At 39.6% G+C, this 27,153-nt stretch overlaps 4 protein-coding genes across 11 annotated transcripts; 2 read left to right on the forward strand and 2 right to left on the reverse strand.

Annotated features, from left to right (window-relative positions):
• The first annotated feature begins 50 nt into the window (after positions 1-50).
• Positions 51-4,653, forward strand: LOC143201657 (liver carboxylesterase 1). Its single transcript, XM_076412853.1, has 8 exons — positions 51-334; positions 409-562; positions 963-1,027; positions 1,088-1,337; positions 1,399-1,571; positions 2,505-2,727; positions 2,788-3,207; positions 4,148-4,653. The coding sequence occupies exons 1-8, from the start codon at positions 83-85 to the stop codon at positions 4,564-4,566; spliced, it is 1,956 nt and encodes a 651-aa protein (XP_076268968.1). The 5' UTR covers positions 51-82; the 3' UTR covers positions 4,567-4,653.
• LOC143201658 (uncharacterized) lies at positions 4,593-13,411 on the reverse strand. 6 transcript variants are annotated; one of them, XM_076412859.1, is made up of 14 exons: positions 12,966-13,168; positions 12,769-12,881; positions 11,145-11,313; positions 10,925-11,075; positions 10,681-10,836; positions 9,044-9,243; positions 7,511-7,588; positions 7,346-7,458; positions 7,103-7,286; positions 6,897-7,042; positions 6,595-6,838; positions 5,122-5,284; positions 4,882-5,067; positions 4,593-4,819 (listed from the first exon to the last, which is right to left on the reverse strand). In XM_076412859.1, exons 3-14 carry the CDS (start codon positions 11,292-11,294, stop codon positions 4,710-4,712), a joined length of 1,881 nt encoding a protein of 626 aa, XP_076268974.1. In that variant the 5' UTR covers positions 11,295-11,313; positions 12,769-12,881; positions 12,966-13,168; the 3' UTR covers positions 4,593-4,709. The 6 variants fall into 6 exon arrangements, with proteins under 6 accessions (XP_076268974.1, XP_076268970.1, XP_076268971.1 ...); XM_076412855.1 differs by having other exon boundaries at positions 7,097-7,286; XM_076412856.1 differs by lacking the exons at positions 12,769-12,881; positions 12,966-13,168 and adding an exon at positions 13,395-13,411 and having other exon boundaries at positions 7,097-7,286.
• Positions 10,984-24,980, forward strand: aub (piwi like RNA-mediated gene silencing protein aubergine). Of its 3 annotated transcripts, none has more exons than XM_076412849.1 (14): positions 10,984-11,120; positions 14,304-14,631; positions 14,691-14,763; positions 14,823-14,939; positions 15,005-15,250; positions 16,176-16,432; positions 16,494-16,677; positions 16,740-16,973; positions 20,045-20,356; positions 21,327-21,551; positions 21,604-21,703; positions 23,266-23,459; positions 23,513-23,978; positions 24,659-24,980. In XM_076412849.1, the coding sequence occupies exons 2-14, from the start codon at positions 14,311-14,313 to the stop codon at positions 24,699-24,701; spliced, it is 2,772 nt and encodes a 923-aa protein (XP_076268964.1). In that variant the 5' UTR covers positions 10,984-11,120; positions 14,304-14,310; the 3' UTR covers positions 24,702-24,980. The 3 variants fall into 3 exon arrangements, with proteins under 3 accessions (XP_076268964.1, XP_076268966.1, XP_076268965.1); XM_076412851.1 differs by lacking the exon at positions 10,984-11,120 and adding an exon at positions 13,442-13,508; XM_076412850.1 differs by lacking the exon at positions 10,984-11,120 and adding an exon at positions 14,046-14,184.
• On the reverse strand, positions 24,917-27,134 carry LOC143201659 (uncharacterized). The gene is made up of 4 exons (XM_076412860.1): positions 26,826-27,134; positions 26,557-26,772; positions 25,338-25,781; positions 24,917-25,067 (listed from the first exon to the last, which is right to left on the reverse strand). Exons 1-4 carry the CDS (start codon positions 27,057-27,059, stop codon positions 24,990-24,992), a joined length of 972 nt encoding a protein of 323 aa, XP_076268975.1. The 5' UTR covers positions 27,060-27,134; the 3' UTR covers positions 24,917-24,989.
• Between the last annotated feature and the right edge of the window lie 19 nt (positions 27,135-27,153).

Consider the following 27,153-nt stretch of genomic DNA (forward strand, 5'->3'; position numbering starts at 1 on the left):
GATGTGGGTGGGTTTTTTGTATGTCAACGATAACGCCGAAAAAACATCCGTATTTTCGCCAGTCGAATGATGTATATGGTCCATGCCAGTCATGGCCTACTATTTCATCGTTGTTCTGTTCTTAACAGTCGTTAATTGCAACGAGACTGATCATCACAGGATTAAACGAATTATCGGGGGCTCTCCCGCTAATTATCCCCCTTACGACGAGCCGGTTGTGTACGTGAGATTCAACGGGCGAGCCGCCAGAGTGACGGGGGTTAGAGATTATCCTCACTATGTCTTCAAAGGTATCAGATATGCGGAAGCGCCAGTCAAGCAAGACCGGTTCTTGGTAAGTCGAACAACATTCTTTCTGCGATGCGAATAGTTCCAGATGTTGATTAAAACTCGTTTGTATGTCCGTAGCGCCCCAAACAGAAATTCCTAGAAGGTGAGGTGATGGCGACTACGTATCCCCAGCCATGTATCCAGCCTATACCCGGGACGAACAGGGTGATTGGGAGTGAGGATTGTCTGGCGCTGAATGTGTTTACTCCAGATTTACCCACTGGGACCGAAGGTAACAAAATCGTATCGGTGGTTCTTAAGCGTGTCGCCAAAGCCTCCAGCAAAAAGAAGAAGGGGGGTTAAACTCATCTTTAATCTCCCTCTCTGCTCAAAATGCGAAATTCGCCGTAATCTTGGAATGACGTGTATTGGCTCTTTATTATCTAAAAAAACGCTATTTAACTCTCTCTTTCTTGGATAGAAGAATCCATGGATATTTTTGGGCAGAGACAAATGTATAAGGGTCCGAGTTTGCAACATTGCCAGTAGTTGAACATTATACGTATATTTGAAGAATATAGAACACTACACACACCCAAAAAAAGACACTACTAAAAATAATAATCGTTATATGATTTTATGACGTTTTAATGAAAGTCTACTACACAAATTACGGGTTTCTATCGTTCCAGGTTTGCCGGTTGTAGTGTGGATACACGGCGGTGGTTTCAGATACGGCTCGGCTTCGCAGTACGGGGTACGACCGACATATTCGGGGTCGGTCGGCTTGTTTTAAACGTTTCCTTTCGTCCCCCAGGTGCGGCACTTGGTCGGACAACGCTTGGTGGTGGTAACGATACAGTACCGGCTGGGGTCGTTAGGATTCCTGAGCACCGGGTCCAGACATTTGCCCGGAAACGCCGCCCTCTGGGACATGGCCCTGGCGGTACAGTGGACGCGCAACTACATCGGATTCTTCGGCGGTAATCCGCACCGAATTGTCGTCATGGGACACGATACCGGCGCCAGCAGTGCCCTGTTACTGTCCCTGTCTAAAATAGCGAAAGGTAGACGTCGGACGGTGCGTGTCTCTCTCCCAAAAAATTCTGTTTCCCGTTTCTGTTACAGGAATGCCCAGCGCGGTCATTGCCATGTCGGGCACGGCGATATCTCAATGGGCCGTAGACGATGCCGCCGCCAATCCGGCCTATAAAATAGCCGAGGAGAGCGGATGTCCCACGCAAAATGACGTCACTATGGTCAGGTGCCTCCAGCAGGTTCCAGCCGAGTTAATCATAAAGGTAACATTGTTTTTTTTTCGATCGATATCGATATATTTTTTAAGTGTGAAGACATCCGGTCTTACCCAGCCTGGTTACTGGCGTGACTGATCATTCTCCTTGTTGGATTATACGCTCTTGCCTAGGACAATTACAAAAATAAATTTACGACTACGCCCCAGCAGGATTCGAACTATTGCAACAGTAGATGGACCGTCCTGTCGCCTTTACCACTGCGTCAACCAAGCCAGCGAACTTTGTTTTCAGTCAAGTGAATTTCGAGTAGAAAAGTGTGGTTAGGATGAAGTAAAATCCACAGTATTAAAAATAAGTATTGATATATTTTGTTCACCGATATATCGATAATTGGCCGATATATCGATATTTTATTAAAAAGTGCCGATAGTTGTAACTGAGTGTATCGAACCTTTAGTTGCAAAGTAATATGTCCTTTTAAAAACTTATGGTTCTTGAAGGAGAGTATTGAACTTTTGTTATAGCAATTACATATTTCCTTTTCTTTCCCAAATATTGTTAGAAAAGAAACTCTAAATTTCTCCGTCCCACATATGGCATGGTTGAAAAAAGTAAGCCTATTTTGGAATGAGATACCAATAAACCAATTACTTTTATTATATTATGTCATTTTTACTTTCCGAATATTAAAATACAATTAAATATATTTGGGATCACTATACTATTCCATTTTTTATACTGCCACTAGCCAATTTAAAAATACTTGATCTGTGCAGCACAAAGAATCAAGCAATTATCCCCGTCTTTTCCTTTCTCAAAATACGGGAAGGAATTTGTTATAGCTGAAAAGAAAAACAGTCGAACTGTGCATTTGCCGGCTATCGATTGTTTCTACTATTTTCAGTCCATAATTTTTAAATGATCTGTCTTCTTTTGTTTATAATAGCAATTTATTTCAATTGTTTTTTCTATTTCCAGCGGGACTCCACTGTTGAATTCCAGAAATTGCAGAGCAGAGGCTTCGTCTCTGGAATGAACGGCCGACTGGGAGCTAGCCCCGTGATGGAAGGACGAGACGACGGTCGCTCCTTGCCAGGTTTCGTGGTCCAGGATCCCATCGAGGCCGCGTACGCACGCAGCAATCCCAGGATCCCACTTTTAACGGGAGTGACGAAGGATGAAACCAAGAGAGCCGTTCATGGTAACTCTAACCCGATATCAAGACTCTCGAGGTTATAATTTACGCACGTCACGTCACCAGGTCCGTTTAAGAAGGACATCGTCAAGGGACTGTCGTCGATACCCGACTTCCTCACTCAGGTTCTGGCCAAGGAGCTCCGAAACAACATTGTCCTCAACCAATTGGTGGGCAAGGAGGGTTTGTTGGCGAACATATCCAAGGACATCGAGAGGAACGTGGACCTGGGGCTGGGTGTGTTGGGCGGCGTCATACCGGCCCATTTCGAGAACTATTTCAGAGTCAAGGGGGACTCCATCGAGGATAAGCTCGACAAGGTGGCGGAGGCCACAGCGGACGCCCTCTTCAACGTCCCCGCCTTCCTCACCGCCCAGCTGTGGAGTGGTTCGAACGCCTTCCTCTATAACTTCGAACACGCGGGAAAGCTGCACAAGGGGTCCAGCTTTTTGAAGGGATTGCCACTGATCGGTAATCGTACTAATGGTAATTACGATCATTTGTTAATTGTCTTGCAAATAATCAGCAGACGCTGAAACTTGAACAAAATAAGTTTTAACATTCCAAAGGTATGATAACATAAATGCTGTCAAAAATATCTTTCTATTTTACAATCAAAATGTTGTTCTTTTTACCGTATCACATTAATAAATAATCTTGAAAAATATAGTCCCAATATGCTGGTATATTAATATATATATTGTATATATGTATATATTGTTATTTACAATCATACTACGAACAAAATATAAATCCATATATAATACGTATAAATATAATCAAGTATAAATTCCACACATTATTTTCAAGGTCGCGGCTAGAACGGCAAAGTCAAAACGTTAAAAAATTAAGAAAGTACTAAAAAACTAAAAAGAAAGTACACGACTGAAATAGTCGACAGTAAAAAGGAGTCAATTACTAAACTGTCGATAGTTCCCAACGCTAGTTGATTCTCTCAAACCTACTCTTGGCCTATTCCAGTTTTATCTATGGATTGAAGTAGGGATGTCAAAAAATATCGATGCTAAATATATCGATATTAAAAAATTATGTTTTTCCCTGTAAAGAAACCTGATAGGCCTGAGATTTTATTTGAATACCTCGGTCAATAATCTGACTTTCTGTTGATTTGTTTCATCAAGTGGAATTGCAGACATATCAGAACAACATAAATTATCATTTATGCCTGACTGTGGAATCATTCAACGGTCAAAAATAAACACTTTAAGATGCTTATGCTCTTCCTGGGTCTGTTGCCGTAAAATTGATGTTGTTCAGTTCCTCAAAGCTTCCATCAATGATAAACCGAAAATGTATGTTATTACTACATGATAACTCATAGACAGGTGTTGAGCAAAGGTTAAAACTTGGATAACTTCTTCACTCACCCAATATATTGCTGATTAAACTTGATATTACATTACAGACAATGACGGCGGCATCGTCGGCCACGGCGACGAGCTAGCGTACATCTTCGACGCGCAAGATATCGAGGGCAATCCCTTACCCACCCGGCAACCCACCGACGAAGACCTTAAAGTACGCAACGTATTCCTGCGGATGTTGGGCGACTTCGCCCGTAAGGGCGAGATAACGGTGAACGGCGAAATGGCGCGCGCCTTCAGCGGCAACGAGAACAACTACATCCGCGTCGCGGCCAAGCCCGCACTGGCCGACAAGTTCCGCTTCTGTCAAATGGCCCTCTGGACCAACATCGGGGAACGCCTGAAGACCTCGTCCTGCCAGTTCCTGAACGCCTTGGGCGTGACCGGCGACCTGCTCGACAGCAACGCCCTCGCTAAGGTGAAGAACCCCATGGATATCTTCTCGGTGTTCAGGGGTTGAGGCTGATTACACTAATTACCACGGGATTGGCTTAAGATTACTTTTATTTACTCTGTTACAAAATAGAAAGTCTGCTCTAGCACCACTGTGTTTGTTATTATCTTCCTGTCTCAGTCTCTGGTTGGGATTCTGGTTCTGGTTCCTCACGTCAGGATCCTCCTCAATCTTTTGTAGATGTAGTTGCTCAGCCACAGGAAACCGTTGAGGAAATGCAGGAAGCCCATGGTTCGAAACACATTCTTCACACTAATATCTGTAAGGCAACAAGAATCAATTAACTTTCGGCGTCGGAACAACGTTGTTTCCAAATCCTACCGAGTGCTACGAATATCAAAAAAGACAACCCGGACAGTTTACTGATCAGGGTATACTCTTTGGTCGATTCCCCTTTGACCGTGAGGCCCAGTAAAGGTTCACCTACGTGTTGGAGGGCCGCCAAACTGACCACCACCTGTACCGCGCCGAACAACAACAGAAAATCAGTAGCATAGTCGGCGATCACTGCAAAAAAAAACAATGACTCGGTCACCGTACCCTACCCATCCATGAACATACTCAGGTATCCCAAGGCGCCCATCCACGTAAGCATCATCATCATTTTGGCTCTCCATCGCTTCTCCAGGTTCAGCCAATAGGAGAAGGACGAAAACAGCACAGTGGCGGTTGAGATGGTACCGACGAAATTAGATAACGCCCTCATTTTCAAATCTAGCACCTCCTAACGCAGAAAAATAGATATAAAAAAGGCACGAATGACTCCAGTAAAGAATCACAACAATATTGACTTGCTATAGGATAGACAGATTTTTAAAAAATATTTATTTTTGAATTACAAGTAAGATTACTAAGATTTTGACGGAAATAGAAACAGAAGCTTCAATCAAAAAACTCATGGCAAAATGATGATAAAAAGTATTAAGACAATAAAAATTGATGGAAAAAGGTAAACGTTAGAATTATATTTGATTAGTTTTTATTAGTCATAATGTTTATTAATCATTCATTGCAGATATATTATTCTTGTTCTCCTTTGAGATTTGTTGAGTTGGAATGGTTAATAACACCTTCGGTTTGGATGAGCTCGATCAGACACGTTGAAGAAGAAAATGACAAAAGATGAAATCTTGAACAAATGTTAGACAGAGGGAAAATTTTCAGCTTGGTTATTCACAGGAACATTGTGAATGTGGGATTATGATTCAATGATCACAATTTCCAAGACAGGAGAGAGAGAGTGGAAACAACTAAAGATGAATATTTTATGTGCATAGATATGTAATTGTTCAGAATTGAACTAACTGTTGTAATTGAATACTAACTGTTTTGCAGATATGGCGAATGCATTGGGAATAATTCAGTCACGGTTGACAATGAAACACACCATCGAAGGAAACAAGAACTAAACGTAAAAAGGTAAATATGCTCTCTAATGAAAGTAAAATACATTACTTGGATATACAATTGTTAATTAGGTGGATTACGCCTCTAGGGGATACCACTACATAAAAAAACGCGCTTAGAACTCTACCTCATGGGTGGTGTGGAAAATAGTTCAATGTAAATATAATAAAACAACTCTAACCTATAAACTATTGTGACTGAATAATTAAATGTAATTTAAATTATTCGATAATATATACATTAGTCGTACTATATTGTTAAAATAAATTATATTTGATAAAAAAATCTTATAGTTTCATTGTTTTATTTAGACTAGAATTTTGTTGTATGTCAAAAACTAAAACTCAGGGTTGATGCGGCAACACTGCGACGTTTTGACGTCATAAATTTATATGACGTATGTTTACTGCTGTTTTGGATATACTAGAGAGATATTGCGTTGTAGAGTTTCATTATAAATATACAAGAACTACGTTTGTATATAACGTTTTGGCGCGCATTTAAAATAAGAGTACTCCGTCAATTCTTCTTTCAAATCTGTATTTTTGCGGAAAAGCTCTTATTTCGGGTAAAGCGAATACGTGGAATTGTCATAAGGTGGTTTTTCGAGACGCCGGCAAGGCTTACTTGATACATGTAGCTGGGGAACACGGCGAAGAACACGAAGAACGACCACTTGGTGGTGATGACGGTGAACAGAGACTTGTAGAACGTGGGTCGTCTCAGGACGTCGGCAGCCGACCTGGAGAACGACTCGACGGGCTGGGGCTGCGACTGGAACACGGAGGATCTGGCGGGGTCCTCCAGGAGGTCGTAGGAGTAGGTCGTGTTGTGGTTGACGGGGGTGTCCGAGAACAGTGGAATGGGAACGCTGAAATACCGACCGAAATTTCTCATTTGGCCATGGGAACGGCATCGGGGAGCCTTACCCGTTCACGCTCATGGTGGAGGGTCCTTCCGCCGCTGGTTCGACGTCGAACGCCATCTCCAGCCGGAGATTCTTCTGGTTGCGGGGCTGGTCGGGCTTCACCTCGTCGTCAAACTTCTCCCACCGGCCCGGCTCCCTCTTATCGACCTACAACAACAGATAATACCATTTTCCCGAGCTCTGGACAGGCCAATCGCTAACATCAACCTGCGTTTCTTGTCGCTTCGACGTCACGATGTCCTCGTCGTCGAACACCTCCCACTGTTGCACCCTGTCGTACTTGGAAACCTCCTCGTCGTCGTCATAGTCTTCCTCGAAGGTCACCCAGTGTTTTCCCGGCGACGTCTCCTTTCCCTCGGTGGTTCCCTCGGGATTTTGACTGGAAGACGCGCTAAAAACACAGGTGGTGAAACAAATAACAACCATATACCCCGTGTACAAGTCCGGTACCTTTCCGATGGGTTTTCAGCGCTCTCCGGTTTATCTCCGTTGGGACTCTGCGCCTTGATCTGCAGTTCCCTGTTGTTTTTCGAGAAAATGTCCTCCTCGTCATCGGGATGGGACTGGGGACGCGACGGATGAGAATAGTTTCGTGCGTGACATCGTCGTACTTACCGTGACGTAGTTGTATCTAGAGGGAACCACGGACTTCAGATATGTCGGTTTCCTGAACAGCAAATTCACGACCAGACCCTGTAACGTTAATCATTTGTATTAGCGTCACGGACTCATTGATCTAATATGGTTTACTAGTATAATCAACACAAATATATATGCAAAACATATCTCCACCGCGTGATATTACGACCACAGTTCGCTTAAAATAAATTTAGAGGTAATGGCAATGTTTACAAGACTGAAAGTAACGTGGTTTATACGTTAAAACATATTTTAGCACTGGTAATCATTAAACTACAACGTTTCATGTTAGAAAACCAGCATAAACAAATTTATAAACTACCTGTTGCTAAATATTGAACCCAATATATACACACCACACAATATGCACATATCTTACTTATTTTGTCCATTCACCAGATAAAACACAAAACCAAACCTGCAGCGGGCAGTCTAGGAATTGCTTATTCGTTACAGATTTGTTCTCTTTTAATGATTATCTATGTATCTATTGTGAAACATCAACTTTGTCTTGTTCCTTTCGTTTTCTTTAATATTTTCAATGCCTCAGTTAAAAGCTTTCATTTATATTATTTTAAGTTATTTAGTGATGTTAAATATCTTACGTATATCGATAAAAGAGCCCATTCCTAATATGTAGAAAAAGAAGAATAACTAGTAGAGGGTATTGTGATTTGCACTGAGAGAATTACACTTTTCAAAATATATAAAAGGACAGCAATAAAAATAAAGTGTCTGTGTAAGTTATGTTGTATAACATCTCCTTTTCTTTATCAGTTTTAAGTGAACAAACCATATTAAATTAAATTTGAAAAGAATTGAAATATAGTGTAGGCTCCCTACATTTGAATATTTGATAAAAGAACTATAGCAAATGTTATTAATCTTAGCGGAAAAACGGGAAATTATTAAATACCTCTAGACTTTTTTTTTGCTTATTTAAATTTTTTTTGTATACACGTCATCAAGATGTTTAATCAATTGCCTGTCAAAAAAATTTGTAAATTCGTTTTAGAACCAGACAATATTTTCCTTCTCATTTTATTCTAGTGAAAAAGAGACACAATGATGTCTAATTGGTTCGAACACGTAAACGTTGTCAGACGTATGCTAAATTTTTGAAAACAATAATGATAAGAGGTTATAACTCTACTCTATAAACTATTGTGGCTGTATAATTAACTGTAGTTTTTAGATGTAATATTATATTAAAACAAATTATTTTTGATAACATTTCTGTTCATGAGATAGTATATAGTTGGCGTGAAAATTCAATTGTTATTTCGGATGTCAAAGTAAATTATATATGACAGCATGAATTTTGTTTCCCCTTCAATTATTTCCGAATATTTTCCCATTGATTATAACGTAATACAATAGTGTAGTGTAAATTTAAAATATTCTCCAAAATTCATCACATCGAGATTGTGTGTGACGACTTAGGAGTGTTATTTTTCCCGTGGTCTCTCATTTCAACGCCACCTTCGCGAATTCAAAAACCCACCGTACCTGTAAGATGATGGCTTGGTACCACAGGATGATCTGCATCAGCGAATTGGTGAATATGTGATGTCCTATGACGATGGGGGCTACGATGAACCCTACGCCGGCGACGACTTGAGTCACGTGACGCAATACCGGCAGTTTCAACCGGAAATATTGAGCGATCAGTATCTCGCACTGCGCCATCTGGATGGAGGCTCCTATACCTGGAAATCACCGTCGAATAAGTGTACATGAGAATCGTGGAAAATGTGGTAAAATCAGTCAGGCCGAAAATAGCGACTGAAACAGTCGATAGTAAAGAGTCAGTTAAGTCAGTAGTAAGAAACAGTACTTGGTACATTTTCCAACGATACAGTTATCACACCAAAATATGTATCTCTGTCTAAGGCTGTAAAAAAAGTACAAGTAGCAGTTAACAAGACCTAAAAAGGGACTAGAGACCTAAAAAGGGACTAGAAACTGAAAAATACAGCTTAATAGCTCCAAATCTGTCCATATTGATTTTGCGTTGCGGCGAAATGACAAAAACCTAATTATATCACTTGACGGAACTCCGACTCCTTCAGCTGCACGATGGTGAAGCAGCACTTTTTTCTTCAAATGCTGCCGATTTTCGGTGATTTCCTCCTTTAAACGGTCCAATAATGTTATGTAATAGTCATTGTTGATGGTCCTTCCGTAGTCAATGAAAATTATTCCATGCGCACCCGAAAATATAGACGCCATAAGCTTGCCAGTCAACTATTGCGTTTTCCCACACTTTGGAGCGAATTCATCGTGTGCATTCCACACGGATGACTGTCGATTGGACTTCGGAGTGAAATGATGGAGCCATGTTTCATCCATTGTCACATATCGATGCAAAAACTCGGGTTTATTACGTTTGATCATCTTCAAACACTGCTCCGAATCATCAACTCATCGTTGTTTTTGATCAAAAGTGTGCTCGCGCGGGACCCACTTTGCACAGAGCTTTCTCATACCCAAATATTCGTGAATGATATGATGTACACGTTCAGTTGATATTTTTAGAGTGTCTGCTATTTCATTCAATTTCAATTTACGGTCATTCAAAATCATTTTGTGGATTTTAAAAATATTTTCGTCGGTAACAACCTCCTTTGGGCGTCCACTGCGTTCACCGTCTTCGGTGCTCATTCCACCACGTCCAAACTTAGCATACCAATCCTTGACGGTTGATTTTCCTAGGGCAGTGTCCGGAAACTCGGCATCAATCCAAGTTTTTGCTTCAACCGAATTTTTTCCCTTCAAAAACAATATTTTATAAACACGCGAAATTACTTTTTATCCATTTTTTTCACAATAACAAAAGTTGCTTCACTCAAAATGCCATAATTCACTAACTAATGATCCGACAGCTGTCAAATTTATACACGCATCATTTGAGACCAGGCCGGGAACTTTTCAATTGACCTGTTAATTTTGTTTCAGTATGGGAAATACATACTGATGTATTAATGTCTTATTCACATTGCTTATGTATTAATACAAGTACAACAGAACACTAGTAATAAATCAAATTGTTAATTAAGATTGTACTAAGCATGTCTCATGTAAGATGTAATTAATTTTAAAAAATACTGAACAGTCGATAGTTCCCAACCCTAGTTAACACCTACCCGATATCAAGCCGGCTACGATGAACAAGGAACTGCGCGCCGTCCCGGTCATCCCGATCCAAACGAACAGGAGTCCAGCGCAGGTCAGGCAGGTTCCGGCCGTGGCTACCAACTTCGGCCAGGTGCTCTGCGAAATTAGGTTTCTGGCGGTGGAATCTGCAAACAAACAAAAAAAAAAGACGCGACAACGTTAGCTTGTCGGGTCGACGTTTGCGCCGTGTTCGGGGAAACGGAAGAAACCTACCGAAAAATGTCCAGCCACCGATAAAAAACAGCGGCACGTGCAACAAAGTATTATCCCACAGCCTAGGGTCCTTTCCCGTCAGTGTGTCGCGCTCCATCCGATCGAAGGCGAGGAATATACCGAAGCTAACCAGCAGGCTCGGTATCAGCGCCTGAAAATCCATCAGGAACCGTAAGATCTACGATAAAAGCCGCGGGTGAGTACATTTCCGACGACTTACGTGGAAGAACAGCGAAGCCAGCAACACTACCCATCCGTATCCGCCTTCGGGCACCGTTGGTCCCAGTTCTGGCTGGGTGGTGAGCACGTTATCTATTACCAAAGCGTGGTCGGGCCGCGTTTCCACACGTCTGTTCGGCGGATCCTCCATCTCGGGCACCCACCAGCGTCTGCGGGCAAAAAAAACAACGATCTGATGCCATTTCGAACTCGCTAATTAATCGGGACAATATTTAACGAAAATATTTACGCCACCGTCAATGGAATACGCATGTAAACCGAGTTCCGAACCGATTTTTTCTTCTTGGTCGAAATTCCGTACATATCCCACCGGCTAGGTCTGAGCAACTTGCTAAAATTTCATTTCTCGACCTTGGATTTTTATTACAATTTTATTATTACCCAAGTATTAACCCAAGCGGCGTACACGGTTTCCTTTTATGCCGAAATACGTAAAAACGTATCTCAGGTCATTTAACACCGGTACTAATCCTTATTAGTGTTTATCACCTTATTATAGATACGAGTACTTTTAGAAAAATATGTGATAGTTATACGGTTCATAATTTTTGACATTGTCAGTGAAATTGACGTTTTAGGTTAGGCAATAAGCACGTATGTTATGTTGACAAAAATAGTGTCGCAAATTATTTATTCTTGAACCATAGTTCTTTCATTAATACAACCAATGTACGTCATCAACGCATTGCCAAATTCGGCTGATAAAAACGTAAAATCCTTTTAAACTCAGAGACTACATGCATTACACGTTAAAGTAAATTATATTTTATAACGGTATTTTTGTTTAATTATTTTATTTCAATAAATATTTTGTTGTCACAGTCAATATAAACGAAAAAGAAATTTAGTGCGGCAACGTTGCATTATCAATTTTGATGACGTGCATTGTTGTTTCTTTTTTGGAAAGACTGGATAGTTATTTGTAAATAAATAACTAACTACTTTACAGTTGTACTAGTTTGTAGCACAATTCTATATAATTTATTGTAACTCCTCCTAGAAAAGGATGTGATCTCTATTTCTATAAGCATTTGAATTATTTATTACTGACTATAGCCAAAACTCAAATTAAAAACCTCCATTTAAAAGTAATTCATTTTATATAATTATACCGATTTTGTTTACTATTCAAATCTATGTTTAAAGGATAAACGAATGTAAATTATTACGACTATTTTATGACATGTTATGACAATCGCTGTGTTTTCATTTTGAATTTGACACTGACATCTTAACACAAATAATTGTTGATTTCCTTTTGATTTTTGACATTGACAATGACATTTAGGTTAAGAGGAAGAGGTAGAGAGGCCAAGAACAAGAGGCCCCGAAGTTCGTTAATCTACAGTTCGTTTAGTCAAAAATAGGTTCACGAAACGATTTATTCTCAACTTATAGTTCTTTTTTTTTTTAATTATCAGCCGGCTAAATCCTTTAAAACACCCACCCGACCGTATTAAATATGTATTTAGGGAAAATTCGCGTAACCTGGCATCGTCGCATCGTTATTTGGAGTTTTGAGGCGATATTAATTCCTCTTGGTAGATCTCCATGGAAGTAAAACGATCCGAATAAAAAAGTGAATATCGTTGGATTGAACTTACGTCTGTTTTTTTTATTGTTTATTTGCCTTCGGTTTTCTACGTACACCAGGTTCGAACTACACAACTTTTAACTACGGAACGGAAACGGTTTCACGTTTGAGAATTTTTTTAGGCTGAAACAATAAAGATATCGGCGCTTATCTTATCGTTGTTAATAACAGCGATGAGTGTGTTTGCTTGTTAATTACACGCCCTACCGATGACAGTACGGCACTGCACCGAACAATGGTAAACACGTCGAGCGATGAGTTGCGGCCCCATCATGTGAGAACTGCGAGATTTATCCGACACTATTTTTTTGCGCCTTCTGCGAGATAATGAACGGACTACACCCGCCAAATTGATAATTAGTATTCCATTATCGTGCGCTACTATATTAGTTACACGCAGCCTTACACCTGAGGTCATATTTGCCGGGAACTGTCTTTAAATATCGCAATGTATATCGGCCAATTAATTATTGTGTTGCTTCTCAACCTGTTTTCCAGAATAAGTCTGTTTAGAGTTGATACCAAAGTGGAAAAGTAATTCATCTAATCGCTCTATCCAAATAGAATTTTCAAAACAATCGGCATCGATGTAAAGTTTACCGCAAAAATATAGGGCTGCCGAAAAAGGCCGCTTACGTGCTCAAAATTATCGTCCTTCTCGGGAAATGTCAGCAACTCCAAGTCTCCAAACTCGTTGGCTAGGTGTCGCTGCAGTTACATCAAAAAAAATTTGGTGAGATTTGGTGCTGGGTAAGATCGTTATTTTTTTACTGTCGATATATAAGAAAAAACGTTTCAGATAAACAAATTATATGAATTATATGATACCAAAAGGATGTCTTTCTATATATTTTTGCCTGTATTGTATTGTCTTGTTATCTATTTACTTGTTTTTGATATACACCATTGAAGGTCAATTCATATACAACAGTTACACATGTTGTATTTGTTCATAATCGATATTTTGCTATTATATAATTGAATATCACTATTAATTATTTTCCTTACCTTTTATCTCCTACTAAAATTGTTCAGTTGGTTCTAAATTTGTTGTTTGGTATTTTGAGTTGTTTAATTTAAATATATCATCTGTGGTACATATTTCTGAGATACACTCGAAAATCGGATTTATGTCTTATAAGCTAATTATTATTATAATTACAATGAAGGATTTACAATTCAAATTTTTTAATTTATTCGAGACTATCGATTATGCCCAGCGCTAAATGTTAACTTCATTAGAAAGAGAAGTAAGAAAATTCCTTATTTACCGACTGAAACTCCAGCGTTTAGCATTATTTTTCCTGGCTCGCGTACAACGGGTGATTGTATTTTTGAATTACCCGCGTATTTTGAGTATTACTGACATTTGCATGATAATATTTAAAAACTTGTGAGGTTTTGTTTTGTTTGTTTTTTTTAACAGGTAAGCAGTTTTCTAATATTTTTGTCTATTAAGCAGATTCGTTCTTTCTTCAAGTTGATAATTTTTTGTATAGTTGATACATTTCTCTTTAAGCCTTAAAATCAACGAAATTTTTATAGGTTTGTAATGGAAAAGAGGCCGAGGGGTAGGGCTCGCGGCCGAGCCAGGGGCGAACACCAGCAGGGCCGAGGGAGCGGCCCCAGACCAGGTCCTTCGCAAGGCCCATCTCATCAAGGTGGCTCCAGATCTTTCGCACCGCAAGGAGCCTGGGGCGCCCGAGGTGCTCCGCAGCAACATCAAGCACCACAGGGTCAGTGGGGCCCCAGAGCCCAACAACCTCAGCCCCAGCCTCAGTCCCAACCCCAGCCTCAGTCCCAACCCCAGCCGCAAGCGTCAGGGCAACAGAGTCAGTGGGGCGCTCGCGGACCTCCAGATGCCCTTCCGCAGGTGAGACGTTGTTGATATTGTTATGAGTTATTGTGGGTGACATTATGCATAATTTGCAGCAATCTGCGGGACGTGGTGCAAGAACTATTTCCGTCGAAGAACAGCAATTTATGCAAACCTTGGCAGCTCAAGGTAAGATTGTCTCTGATTCATTTTGTGGATGAGTAGTATCAGACATTATTGTTTTGCAGTTCGACAGACTGGGGGTACAGGTGACGAGAGACGGGGTGGCGGCGGTGGGGTTCGAGGAAGAACTAATCGGAACGAAATCGTCGACACGAAGCCCCAACATTATGCGACCAAACAAGGTTAGGACCCCTAAACGTGCTTAAGACACAGCATTTGATGGTCGAGGTGATTTTCTATTTTGTAGGTTCGGATGGAGCCAAGATCTTACTCAGAGCGAATTTTTTTCCTCTGCTGAGCGCGACCAAATGGGGACTGAATCAGTACCGTGTCGATTTTAAACCGGAACTGGACGATACGAAGACACGACGGGCCCTAGTTCGCAGAGCCTTCGTAAACAAACTCTCTTCGGGTATATTGTTTGATGGCACCGCTCTGTACACGCCAACGAAGCTGCAGCCTGATCCTTTGGAATTGGCTATTGCTGACGACAGTAAGTACTAACGTACTACATTTTGTTTTTATTTTTTATGCTTTTAAAAAACATTTATTGAGCATATCGATTTGATCGATGACCTTTCCCCACTTTTCTGGTAATATGATTCTGACAATTTCTGGATTTTCTGAGCGAAATCTAAACCAAACGATCTTCACAAGATCCTTTTACGTGAGCTTTACTCCGTTAGTGTGAATAAAGGGCAATCTTTCTAGTTTAGGTTATATGGTAGATATATGGTGGTGCCAACCAATTTTTCCAGAGCCACTAAAGATGTGTTTGGTCTAGCATGCTTGTGATGGAATGTTTTTTAATTCCCTATTTCAGTCACCTCATTTGTTGATAGCAGAAAGACAATTTAATGGTATAACCATTTTAGGTTTCGACCCAACTTACACTATTTCATTGTTGTCGTGTCTTATCCACCTTTCATCAATCTGTAATCTCTAATAACCACTCTTAACTTATGTGTAACCCAAGTATGGAGCTTCTTTTGGTATTGAAATTTGTGTTAATGGGTCAAAACCGTTTTGTAGTCATTCTGTAGCTAATAGTAACTCAATGACTGTAGCTAATTTAGCTACCAACTAGTCCCCTCGTCCTGTAACTCAAAATTATCCAACATCAATACCTTTAACTCGACTCTCATCTTGATTTTTAATTGGGTATCAGTTTTATATATTTTCTCTCCTACGATGACAAATCTATTCACTTCCAGCCTTTCAGCTAGTTCTGCGCTCACACAGGCTATACTTTTTTGTAGCAGAATTTAAAAAAAAATCAGCAGGTCATGTTTCGTCAAAATAACAAGCATTAATCAAGAGGGATAACATCTGGTAAATACGGCAGGTCATGTCGATTGTGGTAGCCGGGTGTTTATTTTCAAGTTTCCGCCGACTGATTGGCGAGTGATGTTTTGCAGAAGACGTGAAGTACTTGGTGACCATTCGCTTGGTGGGAGAGGTGAACTGGGGCGACTGGCACTACCTGCAGATCTTCAATCTCATCGTCAGACGTTGCCTGGAGTCGCTCGAGTTCAAGCTGCTGGGCAGGAATTATTTCGATCCCAAGTACAAGGTGACCATACCGGAGTACAACCTGGAGCTGTGGCCCGGTTATCTCACGTCGATGAGGCAGCACGAGAAACAGATCATGTTGAACATCGATCTAAACTTTAAGGTACGTTCTAGGATACCTCGACCGAGAGTGAAGCTTATCGGGTTCGTGTATTTGCGTGTAGGTCCTCCGTACCGACAACGTCTATGACCTTCTATTGGAGTGCCAGAACGATCGTAACGGCAGGAAGCTGTTCCAGCAACGGGTGATAGGCTGCATCGTCATGACCTACTACAACAACAAGACCTACCGGATCGACGACGTCGATTTCGATCAGACCCCAGACAGCAGGTTCAGGAAACGCGATGGTAAGGTTAACGGCGGGATTCGGGGACTCGTCGTGTGATTATGTCGTGCCCGTTGTTTCCAGGAACCGAAATCAGTTATCGCCAGTACTTCGAGGACAGGTACCGTGTCCGCATAACCGGCAACAATCAGCCAATGCTCCTTTCCCGCTCCAAACCGCGAGAAATCCGAGCCGGCATGCCGGAGATCGTCATGCTGGTGCCCCAGCTATGCACGATGACGGGTCTGACGGAGAAACAGAGAGAGAACTTCCAGCTGATGAAGTCGCTGAGCGAACACACCCGTATCGGACCAAGTGGTAAGTACCTTTGAAGAGACCATAATTGAATTAATAGTAGGATACGTTACTCCTCAGTCATCTCAGCTCCATTTAATTTTAAAACAGAGAATAGTCCAAGTTTGGCGCATGCATACATACACACAAATTCCATTAATGAATTAACTACCTCGAGCGTTCGATTAACAGATTGTACATTTACTAACCTAAAATGAATGGATTATCGTACTTTTAAGCTGAAACAAATCTCAGTCACTTCGTAATTTATTTACTTATTCTCTTATATAATAATTTATTATATTTTCCTTGTCATTAGATCATTAGGGTGTCGTTGATAGTTTTATATTTTGTTTATTTGATCCAGGTCTACTTTTGTTAGTAAATTTAATTATTTTATAGTATCACTGTACACTGTTCTTACATCTTAGCAAAATGCTGTCTAATTTCATCTCCGAATTTTACATTCTTCGACTTTAACACAACAAGAATCATTTTCTTTGTTGTTTTCACATTATCGACCCGAAAAGAATGAAAAGAATAATAAACCATATTGGTTTGCTTTTTTATAGTTTACTGTGTTACCCGCCCCGGCTTCGCACGGGTGCAATGCTGATACTAAATTAAATACACTACAGAAAAAATATGAACGTTGTATATAAAAACACAGCGGCCCGCTCCGACTTTGCACGGGCATAAAATATATATGCCTATGTCACTCAATGAAAACATGATTAAAATCGATCCAGTATTTTTGGTTCCTTCATTACTGCCCTTGGCCTGCACGCATTAAATTTGGAGTAAAACAATTCCTCTTCCCCTATACTTACTATGAAGATATCCTGCTATCTTTGGAATATCTAAATTCATACAATTTTTATTACATTACACATTTTTAAACGCAAATTTTAAATTTGTAATATCTCCGAAAATATTTGTTTAATTTACATGCTGTAAGGAACCATATTGATCTATATTAATTGCACACTGTATTTAAGGTACTTAATTCGATAAGGATTAATGCCGTATTGCTTAAAATAGCTTCGTAAATAAGCCATTTTCTCACGTAAAAAGTAAACAATAAAAATGGTTAATGTGGGTTATCCCTAAAAGATAAACATATACCATCGCGGACTTTTTTGTAGACCTTTTTATGGTGTACAATACTGTAGTACATTAATTTGATCTAACTGGTAGGGTTAGGCAGCGTTTTTGCTAATTGCTAAATAAGCCTAAAAAAATAGGTTAATTTACGACATCACGTTAGAAACCTCTAAAATTAGCAATGTTGCCTTAGTATATTATGCATGTATTATACATATAAACCTTCCTCTTGAATCACTCTATCTATTGAAAAAAACCGCATCAAAATCCCTTGCGTAGTTTTAAAGATTTAAGCGCATATAGGGATATAGGGACAGAAAAGGCGACTTTGTTTTATACTATGTAGTGATTCTATGCGGGATAGTGCGCATGCTCCAATACCTGAACTGGAGATGACTGAGGAGTAATGTATCCTATTATAAGTGTTGTAATTTTTTTATCAATTAAATAAATATTGGGAAACATTTGGAAACAACTAGTCATATTGTATTAGAACATTTTATTGCAAATGGAAGGAAACTGTATCGTATCAAATCATATCAAGTAAATGCAGTATATTTACATGGAGAGATTTTTGCTGTAAAGTCCTACTTAACCCAGTCCAACATGGTTGTCGGCTCGGCATCGAGTTACATTATTATAGCGTTGGGAACTATCGACTGACTATAGTAATTACTATTTTCAGTCTAATGCACGGTCCGAATAAATTGTGAGACAGGAAAGGACCGAGATAATTTCTTGAGTACTTAATTTTATATATGGTTATATTTTCCAACGGTAGTATAAGAGAGACGGAGGTGTATAAATTCCTTCACGAACTAACTTTAAAAAAGAGAAGGAAAAAATAATTACTGAATACTATTATAATAATTATACGTAACAAGCAATTTATAATTAAATTTTAAACGAAGTAGAATTTTATATTTGAATGTTCTGTGGATCTGTAAAAAGGAATGGAATTTTTTCTATGGGATGGAATAATACCCCACAAATGTTTTATTGTATTTTAATGTTTTAATTGTTATTTTTTAATAATATACTATAATAAACATAGACAGTACAATATAACTTAAACAAAACCTAAAAACTAAAGATGTACAATAACCATACATACTAAATAAAAATTAAACATATACCTACTCATAGAAAAAAAACTAATCTATGACATAATTAAAAATGATCTGACTGAAGTGATATAAATGCTTTATTTATTATTGAACGGAAATATTTTTTAACAAAAATTGAGAGGGTAATCGAAATATTACCTATTATTGTCATAAAAACAGTCAAAATATTTTACTATTTATTACCAGTTTTAATCGTTCTACCTTATTACATTAACAATCTTGAAAAATAGCGTACCAAAGTGCTATAATATTAGTATACAATATAGTTATTTACAAGCAAACTACCAAAAACTCATAAAACTACATATATTGCATATAAATCTATGTAAGCATAAATAATTGGGTATATTTTTGCCAAGGTCGCGGTTAGGATGACAGAGCCAGGACGTTAAAAATCAGTCGAATGAAACAAGTAGAACCAAAAATAGTAACTAAAAGTACACGATTGAAACAGTCGATAGTAAATAGTAATAAAATCAGTCGGACCAAAAATAGCGACAGAAACTGTCGATAGTGAAAAGTAGTCATTTATTAAAATCGATTTCAGTCGATAGTTCCCAGTACTACATTATCGCATTCTAGGGGTGCAGAAAAAATATCGATATTCTTTCAAAATAAATTAAATATAATTTGTATTAAACTTTTATATAAAAATAAAAAAATATTCCGCTTTTATGATTCGCCAAAAATATTTATTATTTAGAAAAGATATAAATCTCTTGAGGCTAACATTTTAACTGTTTTTGCTTTTCCTTAAAAATATAGATATACGTGTTGCAAAAAATATATCGAAATATCGATATTTTTTTCGGGGTCAATACCCCCTAATTGCGTTCTCATTCTCTATCTTCTTCCCCACCCTAGCCCGGATGAACAAACTGCGCGAGTTCAGCGCGAAGCTGCAAAAGTGCCCGAAGGCCATCGAGGAACTCAAGAAATGGGACCTGAAGCTGGCCCAGGACCTGGTCCAGTTCACAGGACGCGTGTTGCCGCAGGAACCCCTCTCTAGCGGCTCAGGTTCGATCATGCCAGGACCTCGTGCCGATTGGACCGGCAACCTGAAGGCCGTTACCTTGTTCGCGCCTGCCAAGCTGACCGCGCTGGTGGTGCTGTGCCCGGCACGGCTCAAGAACGCCACCGGCGAGTTTCTCGCCAGCATACAGCAGGTCGCCCGAGGTGAGTAATTTTATCGCCCTATACCGCTTTGGTTTGAGTTTGCAACGTTGCCGGTTCTCGCAAGTCATACGTACATTCGAAGAATATAGTATAAATAGAATAAATTATCCGGAATTCTAAGTATGGTTGTTTATCACACATATCCTTTATTTTTGATCTCGTTTACCCATGCTTCAACACTTGTAGCATCGCTCTTATGTTGTGTACCTGTGGTTTGCTTGTTGGACATTATGTAAATCTTTATGTATCAATGGATCTAAAGTCTTTTCAAATTGCCACTATTTAAATTAGCTCGTGTTTCATTCAATATAGCATCCGTTGGAATTTTAGCAGCTAGTTTGGCTGAAATCATATTTTTTACAAGCAAACTACTAAAAAAAATCATAAAACTATATATATTACATATAAATCTATGTAAGCATAAATTGGGTACATTTTTGTCAAGGTCGCGGCTAGGGCGACAGATCCAGAACGTTAAAAATCAATCCAATGAAACAAGTAGAACCAAAAATAGTAACTAAAAGTACACGACTGAAACAGTCGATAGCCAAAAGTAGCCAATTACTAAACAGTCGATAGTAGCAACAAAATCAGTCAGATCGAAAATAGCGACTGAAATAGTCACTAGTAAAAAGTAGTAAAATAAGGCGAACCAAAAATAGCCACTAGGAACAGTCGATAGTAAAAAGTAGGTAATTAATTAAATAATCTCTTTCAGCCTATAGTTCCCAAAGCTAAAAATAACGTTTAAGCTAATTTAATGTATAAATATGTAATATAATAATATCGGATACCAGACAAACACTTAAGTGATACTAAAGTTCCTACGAGCCCCAGGGTTGAAACAAAAGTGGCTGCCGCAGTTCGTTGAATTCCTTTAAATCGTTCGTGAACGGCAACATCGCAAAATCAAGCATAAACTGTCGAAACTCACCGAATGCCGACTATGATCGTCTGTTTCGTTTTCCAGTGATGAAATTCGAAATCAAGGGGGTGAAAACCCTCGACTTGAAGGACGATCGAGCGCAGAGCTACCTGGACGGTTTGGAATACGCCATATCGGTCCTCCACGCCCAGATGGTGTTCGTAGTACTAACCAGTAACTCCATCGATAAATACACCGCAGTGAAGAAGAAGTGTTACGTGGATAGGGCGATGCCGTGCCAGGTGGCCGTGGCGAGGAACGTCCAGAAGAGTAGGTGCTCATGGAATTCGTGATATCGGCGCTCAGTATCATTTGATTTCAGATAACAAGTCGGTAGCTACGAAGATCGCCATACAGATGAACTGTAAGCTGGGCGGATCGCCGTGGGGTTCCACCATGCCTAGAGTTACGATGGTCGTGGGGTAAGTGACGTCAGCTTGTTTCAAACGATGACGGTACTCAAGCGAGTACCCGTATTTTCAGAACTCTCAGGGGTACGAATTAAAACCCGCAGTTCTAACATAAGATGGCTCCCGGGAAATGGGACCGTGATATGTCAAGGGAAAACTGTGTAATATAATGTTTTTGTAGGGTCCAATTTTTTACGCTATTTGTTTTCTGTGCAATTCTGTTAGTGACCTATCTACTAGTGATTTTAGACGACTTTCTGTCTTGTTCTCGTATATCTAAACAACTGGGCACAGAATAATCCTATAATCTATAATTATTACAGCCTCTTTTATCTTTTTTTTTTGTCGTTGGAACAATACGGGCTATTTACCAACCTTGCGGGGTTTGTTCCTTTTCCCATACTCCATTGTAGTAAATTTTCAGTAACAGGTCAATTTTAAGTTCAATCAAAGTCCCCGGCATACCCTAGTAGAACACTTTTTTTTGGCAAAATTAGTTTTTTTTTATTCAACATAATTTACTTTAAGGGTGAATCAAAATAGGCCTCAGTTTCGGCGATCACCTCTTCATTCGACGAACATTTCTTCCCAGCGAGCATTCTTTTGAGATCTGAGACCAGGAAATAGTCGCTGGGTGCCAGATCTGGAGAATATGGTGGATGAGGAAGCAATTTTTCTTTTTCTTCAAATGCGGCCGTTTTTCGGCGATTTCGCCCTTCGAACGGTCAAATACGCTATGTAATAGTCGGTGTTGATAGTCCTTCCAATTTCATGGTAGTCAATGACAATTATTACACGCGTATCCCAAAATGCAGACGCCATAACCTTGCCAGCCGATTGTCGCGTTTTCCAACGCTTTGGAGCGGTTCATCGTGTACAGTCCAACAGATGGAGCCATGTTTCATGCATTGTCATATATCGACGCACAAACTCGGGTTTATTACGCTTGGTCAGCTTCAAACACTGCTCCGAATCATCAACTCGTCGTTGTTTTTGGTCAAAAGTGAGCTCGCGCAGCACCCACTTTGCACAGAGCTTTCTCATACCCAAATATTCGTGAATGATATGATGTACACGTTCAATTGATATATTTAGAGTGTCTGCTATTTCACTGAATTTCAATGTACGGTCATTCAAAATCATTTTGTGGATTTTTTAAATGTTTTCGTCGGTAACAACCTCTTTTGGGCGTCCACTGCGTTCACCGTCTTCAGTGCTCATTTCACCACGTCTAAACTTGGCATACCAATCCTTGATGGTTGATTTTCGTGGGGGCAGTGACCGGAAACTCGGCATCAAGCCAAGTTTTTGCTTCAATTATATTTTTCCGGTCAAAATGCAATATTTTATCAACACGCGAAATTCCTTTTCATTAATTTTTTTCACAATAACAAAAGTTGCTTCACTCAAAATGCTATTCTCAAACTAATCATCCGATAGCTGTAAAATGTATACACGCGTCTTTCGAGGGTTAGGGCTAACTAAAAAACATTAATTCTAGTAGTGCCATCTATATGTCAGGCCGGGGACTTTTCAATTGACCTGTTAATATGTCAGTTTGCGCTTCCTTTCAGTTACGACGTCTGCCGTGATACTGCCAACAGAGGGAAGAGTTTCGCCGGAATGGTGGCCTCGATCGATGTGGGATGCTCGCAGTATTTCAGCATGGCGGTGGAGCACGCGCAAGAGCAAGAGCTCAGCAGTAACATAGCCGCCTTCGTCACGTTGGCCTGCAAACACTTCCAGGCGCGAAACGGTTTATATCCAGGTAAGGACGCGGCGTCCGGTGCCATCGACGATTTTCATCTTGTATCGTTTCAGAACGCATAGTGGTGTACAGAGACGGTGTGGGCGACGGTCAGACGAAATACGTGAAAGAACACGAGGTCGAATTGCTGAAGGAGAAGCTGAAGAACGATCTGTTCAAGGACCGACCCCTGAAGCTGGCCTTCATCATAGTATCGAAACGTATCAACACCAAAATTTTCAGGGCACAAGCGGAGGGGCCGAACAGCAATCCGCCGCCGGGTACGATCGTCGACGACGTCATCACGTTGCCGGAACGGTACGACTTCTTCCTGGTATCTCAGTGCGTGAATCAGGGAACCGTAGCGCCCACCAGCTACAACATCATCGAGGACACGTTAGGCATAGACACCAACAAGATCCAGAGGTTCACCTTCAAGCTCACGCACATGTACTTCAATTGGTCCGGTACCATCCGCGTGCCGGCTCCCTGTCAGTATGCCCACAAACTTGCTTTCATGACGGCCCAATATCTTCACAGGTGAGTTTTTGTGTCGATTAAATCGTCTCACCGTCGCATTCACTATATTACTTGCTTTTGTTCAAACTAACCAGTTTAGACATAGTCTATTTCTAACTAGCTAAAGGCTCCGACATTTTCAATCAGAGTAATCATACGTAGAAATGTTATTTTCCATTTTTTTTTAAATAAGCTAAGCATCAAAACGATTTTGATTAGACTGTAGAGCAAATAGCTATTGTAGCGCCTTCGCCAAATATGTTAATATTGCTCTTTTAATGGTCTAGTCATTTAATAAGCTCAAACTGGTTTTCAAATTATATGTAAAATGAATACAGCACTATTTGGAATTAAGAATAAAATATATCCATAAATAATAATCTGGCATTCACCATATGTTTTAATAATTGCGCCTTCACCATTTATCAAATATAACAAAAATCATAGTTGTCATAATACGTAATTATGTAAATTATCATAAATATTTTGTATATTATTGCCTATCAGAAAGCCATAAGAAAACCAAGCGTCATTATCCCTAAGATATTTGGAATGATGACATTATTTAAAAAAATTACAGTTCTAACAAAAAAGTTAATTTAATTTAATTTATTGTTGTTACTTAGGAAGAGTTGGGAGAGGTTAAGGGAAATGGTCACCATGTTTATAATATTATATTCGCTATTTTTTTTCTTTCACAGACCTGCCATAGCCGGATTGAACGAGACTCTATATTACATGTGATGGATCTATGCACGTGAACAAAGTTGTTTCTCTTAGGATAAGCATTGTTTTGTTTTGTTTTTAAGAAATCTCAGGTTTTGTTTTTATTCACACATACTCGTATGTGGTAATACAATGTTGTTCATAAAGGCACTCGGGAGGTTCGTCCCCGGTTTCTGATTTAAAGTTAAATGTTGGTTAATGTAGGTTTACATTTTAGGATTAAGACATGAATGTATATTCTTTTTTTTATATTATAAAAGATTTGACAATATTTTCGTAATAAAAAACTTACAAAAAGTATTTGTTTTATTCGAACTTCCAGTCCAGGATCTTCAGGTAGGCGGTCTCGGCCATCTCGCTTACTTGCAAAGCCTCCAGGTGCATCTACAACCATAAGAAAAAACGTTACGCTGTATAGCTAGAGCATTATAGTGAGTACAGACATGAACGGATCTAATTGTTCGGGGCTCTGAGCGATTCGGCGAACGTCATTCCCCGTAGCGGTATTTTCTGGTGGTCGAAAATTTCCCCAATGGACCAATTTTGAAACCTGTTTGCCCAATTCAATTCTGCTCGTGCGCATTTTCAATTTTCTTTATAAATTCGCCCCGAATGCTCTGATCTGTACCAACCATTACACTCGTTTGTACTCACCTTTTCCTTTTTCAGCACGTCGATCAACTGTATTTGCTTCTTGAATCCGTTTAACAGTTCGAACTTTTGCCGCTCGAGTTTTTTAACAGCGCCGTTCAGTTCGTTCACTTGTTTCCTGTAGGTCTCCTTGAGTTCCCTCTCTTCGTCCTTCGCGCTTTTCAGTGCCGCCCTCAATCTGTCATTGTCCTCTGTTATCCGCGACAAGCGGACTTCGGCGCTGCTTAAATTCAAGCCGACAGCTTTCTGGTCCTTCTTCAGCTGGTCCAGTTCTTTCTTGCAGGCCGTCAGTTCGGCGTCCTTGGTCTGGATCCTGGCGGTCAGGTTGGTGATCTGACTCTCCAATTTGCTCGCGGCGTTCTTGCCGCCGTTGTAGGCCAGGAACCACTTCTCCTTCTCCTCTCTGAGCTGGTTGGTTTCGTTTTGTTGTTTTCTCAACTCGTCACACTGGAAGAGAAAACACATCCTTACACACATTAGGCTGTTCAAAGATAATTAAGTACATATATATGTTTTGAAAGGAAATAAGGTTTGAAAGCTGAAGAATATAGTACAGTGTTTATCTGCAAATCTTTTTGAAACAGACGTCTCTTCAACTTCATGCCGATAAAAAACCAGACAGTATAATACCAAATTATAATATTGCAAGTATCATTTAAAGGTACCACCTATTTTTATTTTATCTTCAGACTTTTTATTTATTACCAAATGTATGTACAGAACAAAACAATGAAAATTCTCAATCAGTCATTATGCCAGCAAACGGTGCTCTTTTTTAAAACGATTATGTATAGCATCCTGAGCAAGACAGTGTAACAAGGAAAATAATAATTTAGGTTATTGGTGGATGAAGAAACTTAGTAAGATTGCAAAGGGTAAAAATTTCATGGCAGCATATAATACCAATAGTCCATTTATACACAGAAAAAAGAAAAGGAGATTTAGTAATCGCAATTCAAATATTTAATTCTCATATTCAGTAAATTTAACATTTTCATTTTAAGTATATGTTAGATTTTCTATTATTTACAAAATTTTAGTTTTGTTTCATTTTAGTAATATTTAACTCTAATTTAAATGTTATCAGTTCTCGCGTTGGATATAGAATTTTGAAAACAATTGCAATTGTTAACTAGTATTTCAATAAAATATTTGATTAAAACCCATTATCTTAGAGTTTGTATTCATCGCAATGTTGCAAAACCGCAAAAAGACCACCTACCTTGCGATTGAGTTCGATCTGAACGCGTTCCTTTTCGACCATCAGGGACTTCAGTTTGGTGCGGTACACCCTGCACAAGCCCTGGTACCCGCGGCCCTCTTCCGAACCCGTGTCTTCCTCGTCCGACCTCTTATCGAACCGGCCGGCACCCCGCTTGACATCTCCGATCTCCGTCCTAGTTTTCAAGCCGTCCTTTATCAGATTATCCTGTATTTTCTGCAAAGAGTAGCACGTCGAAAGGTGAAACGTCACCGCAGAGACCGACTTACCATGACATCGTTGACTTTTTCCAATAGGCATTTGGTTTGCGCCTGGATTTTCTCGTTTTCCTTACGGAACTCGTTTTCTCTCAGCAATAAATCCGACTCCATCTTGACCTCGCAATAATTCCGTTGCCATAACAGCTTAATGTCAACAATACAAACACTCCGAATTCCACTCCTTGTTTGACTGTTATTATTATGACGTTTATTTGAACGTGCCACGCAGACGGGACAGTTCATTAAATAGCAAAGCGAACCTTTATCAAAGCTTCCTAGATTGCGAATTAAAAAATATGCTAACTGTGGTTTTTGGTGTAACTATACATACTTATAA

This window comes from Rhynchophorus ferrugineus, unplaced genomic scaffold (genome assembly GCF_030347505.1).
Source record: "Rhynchophorus ferrugineus isolate W39M unplaced genomic scaffold, kcgeb_rfMv2 rfM8, whole genome shotgun sequence".
In the NCBI taxonomy this organism is placed as follows: domain Eukaryota; kingdom Metazoa; phylum Arthropoda; class Insecta; order Coleoptera; family Curculionidae; genus Rhynchophorus; species Rhynchophorus ferrugineus.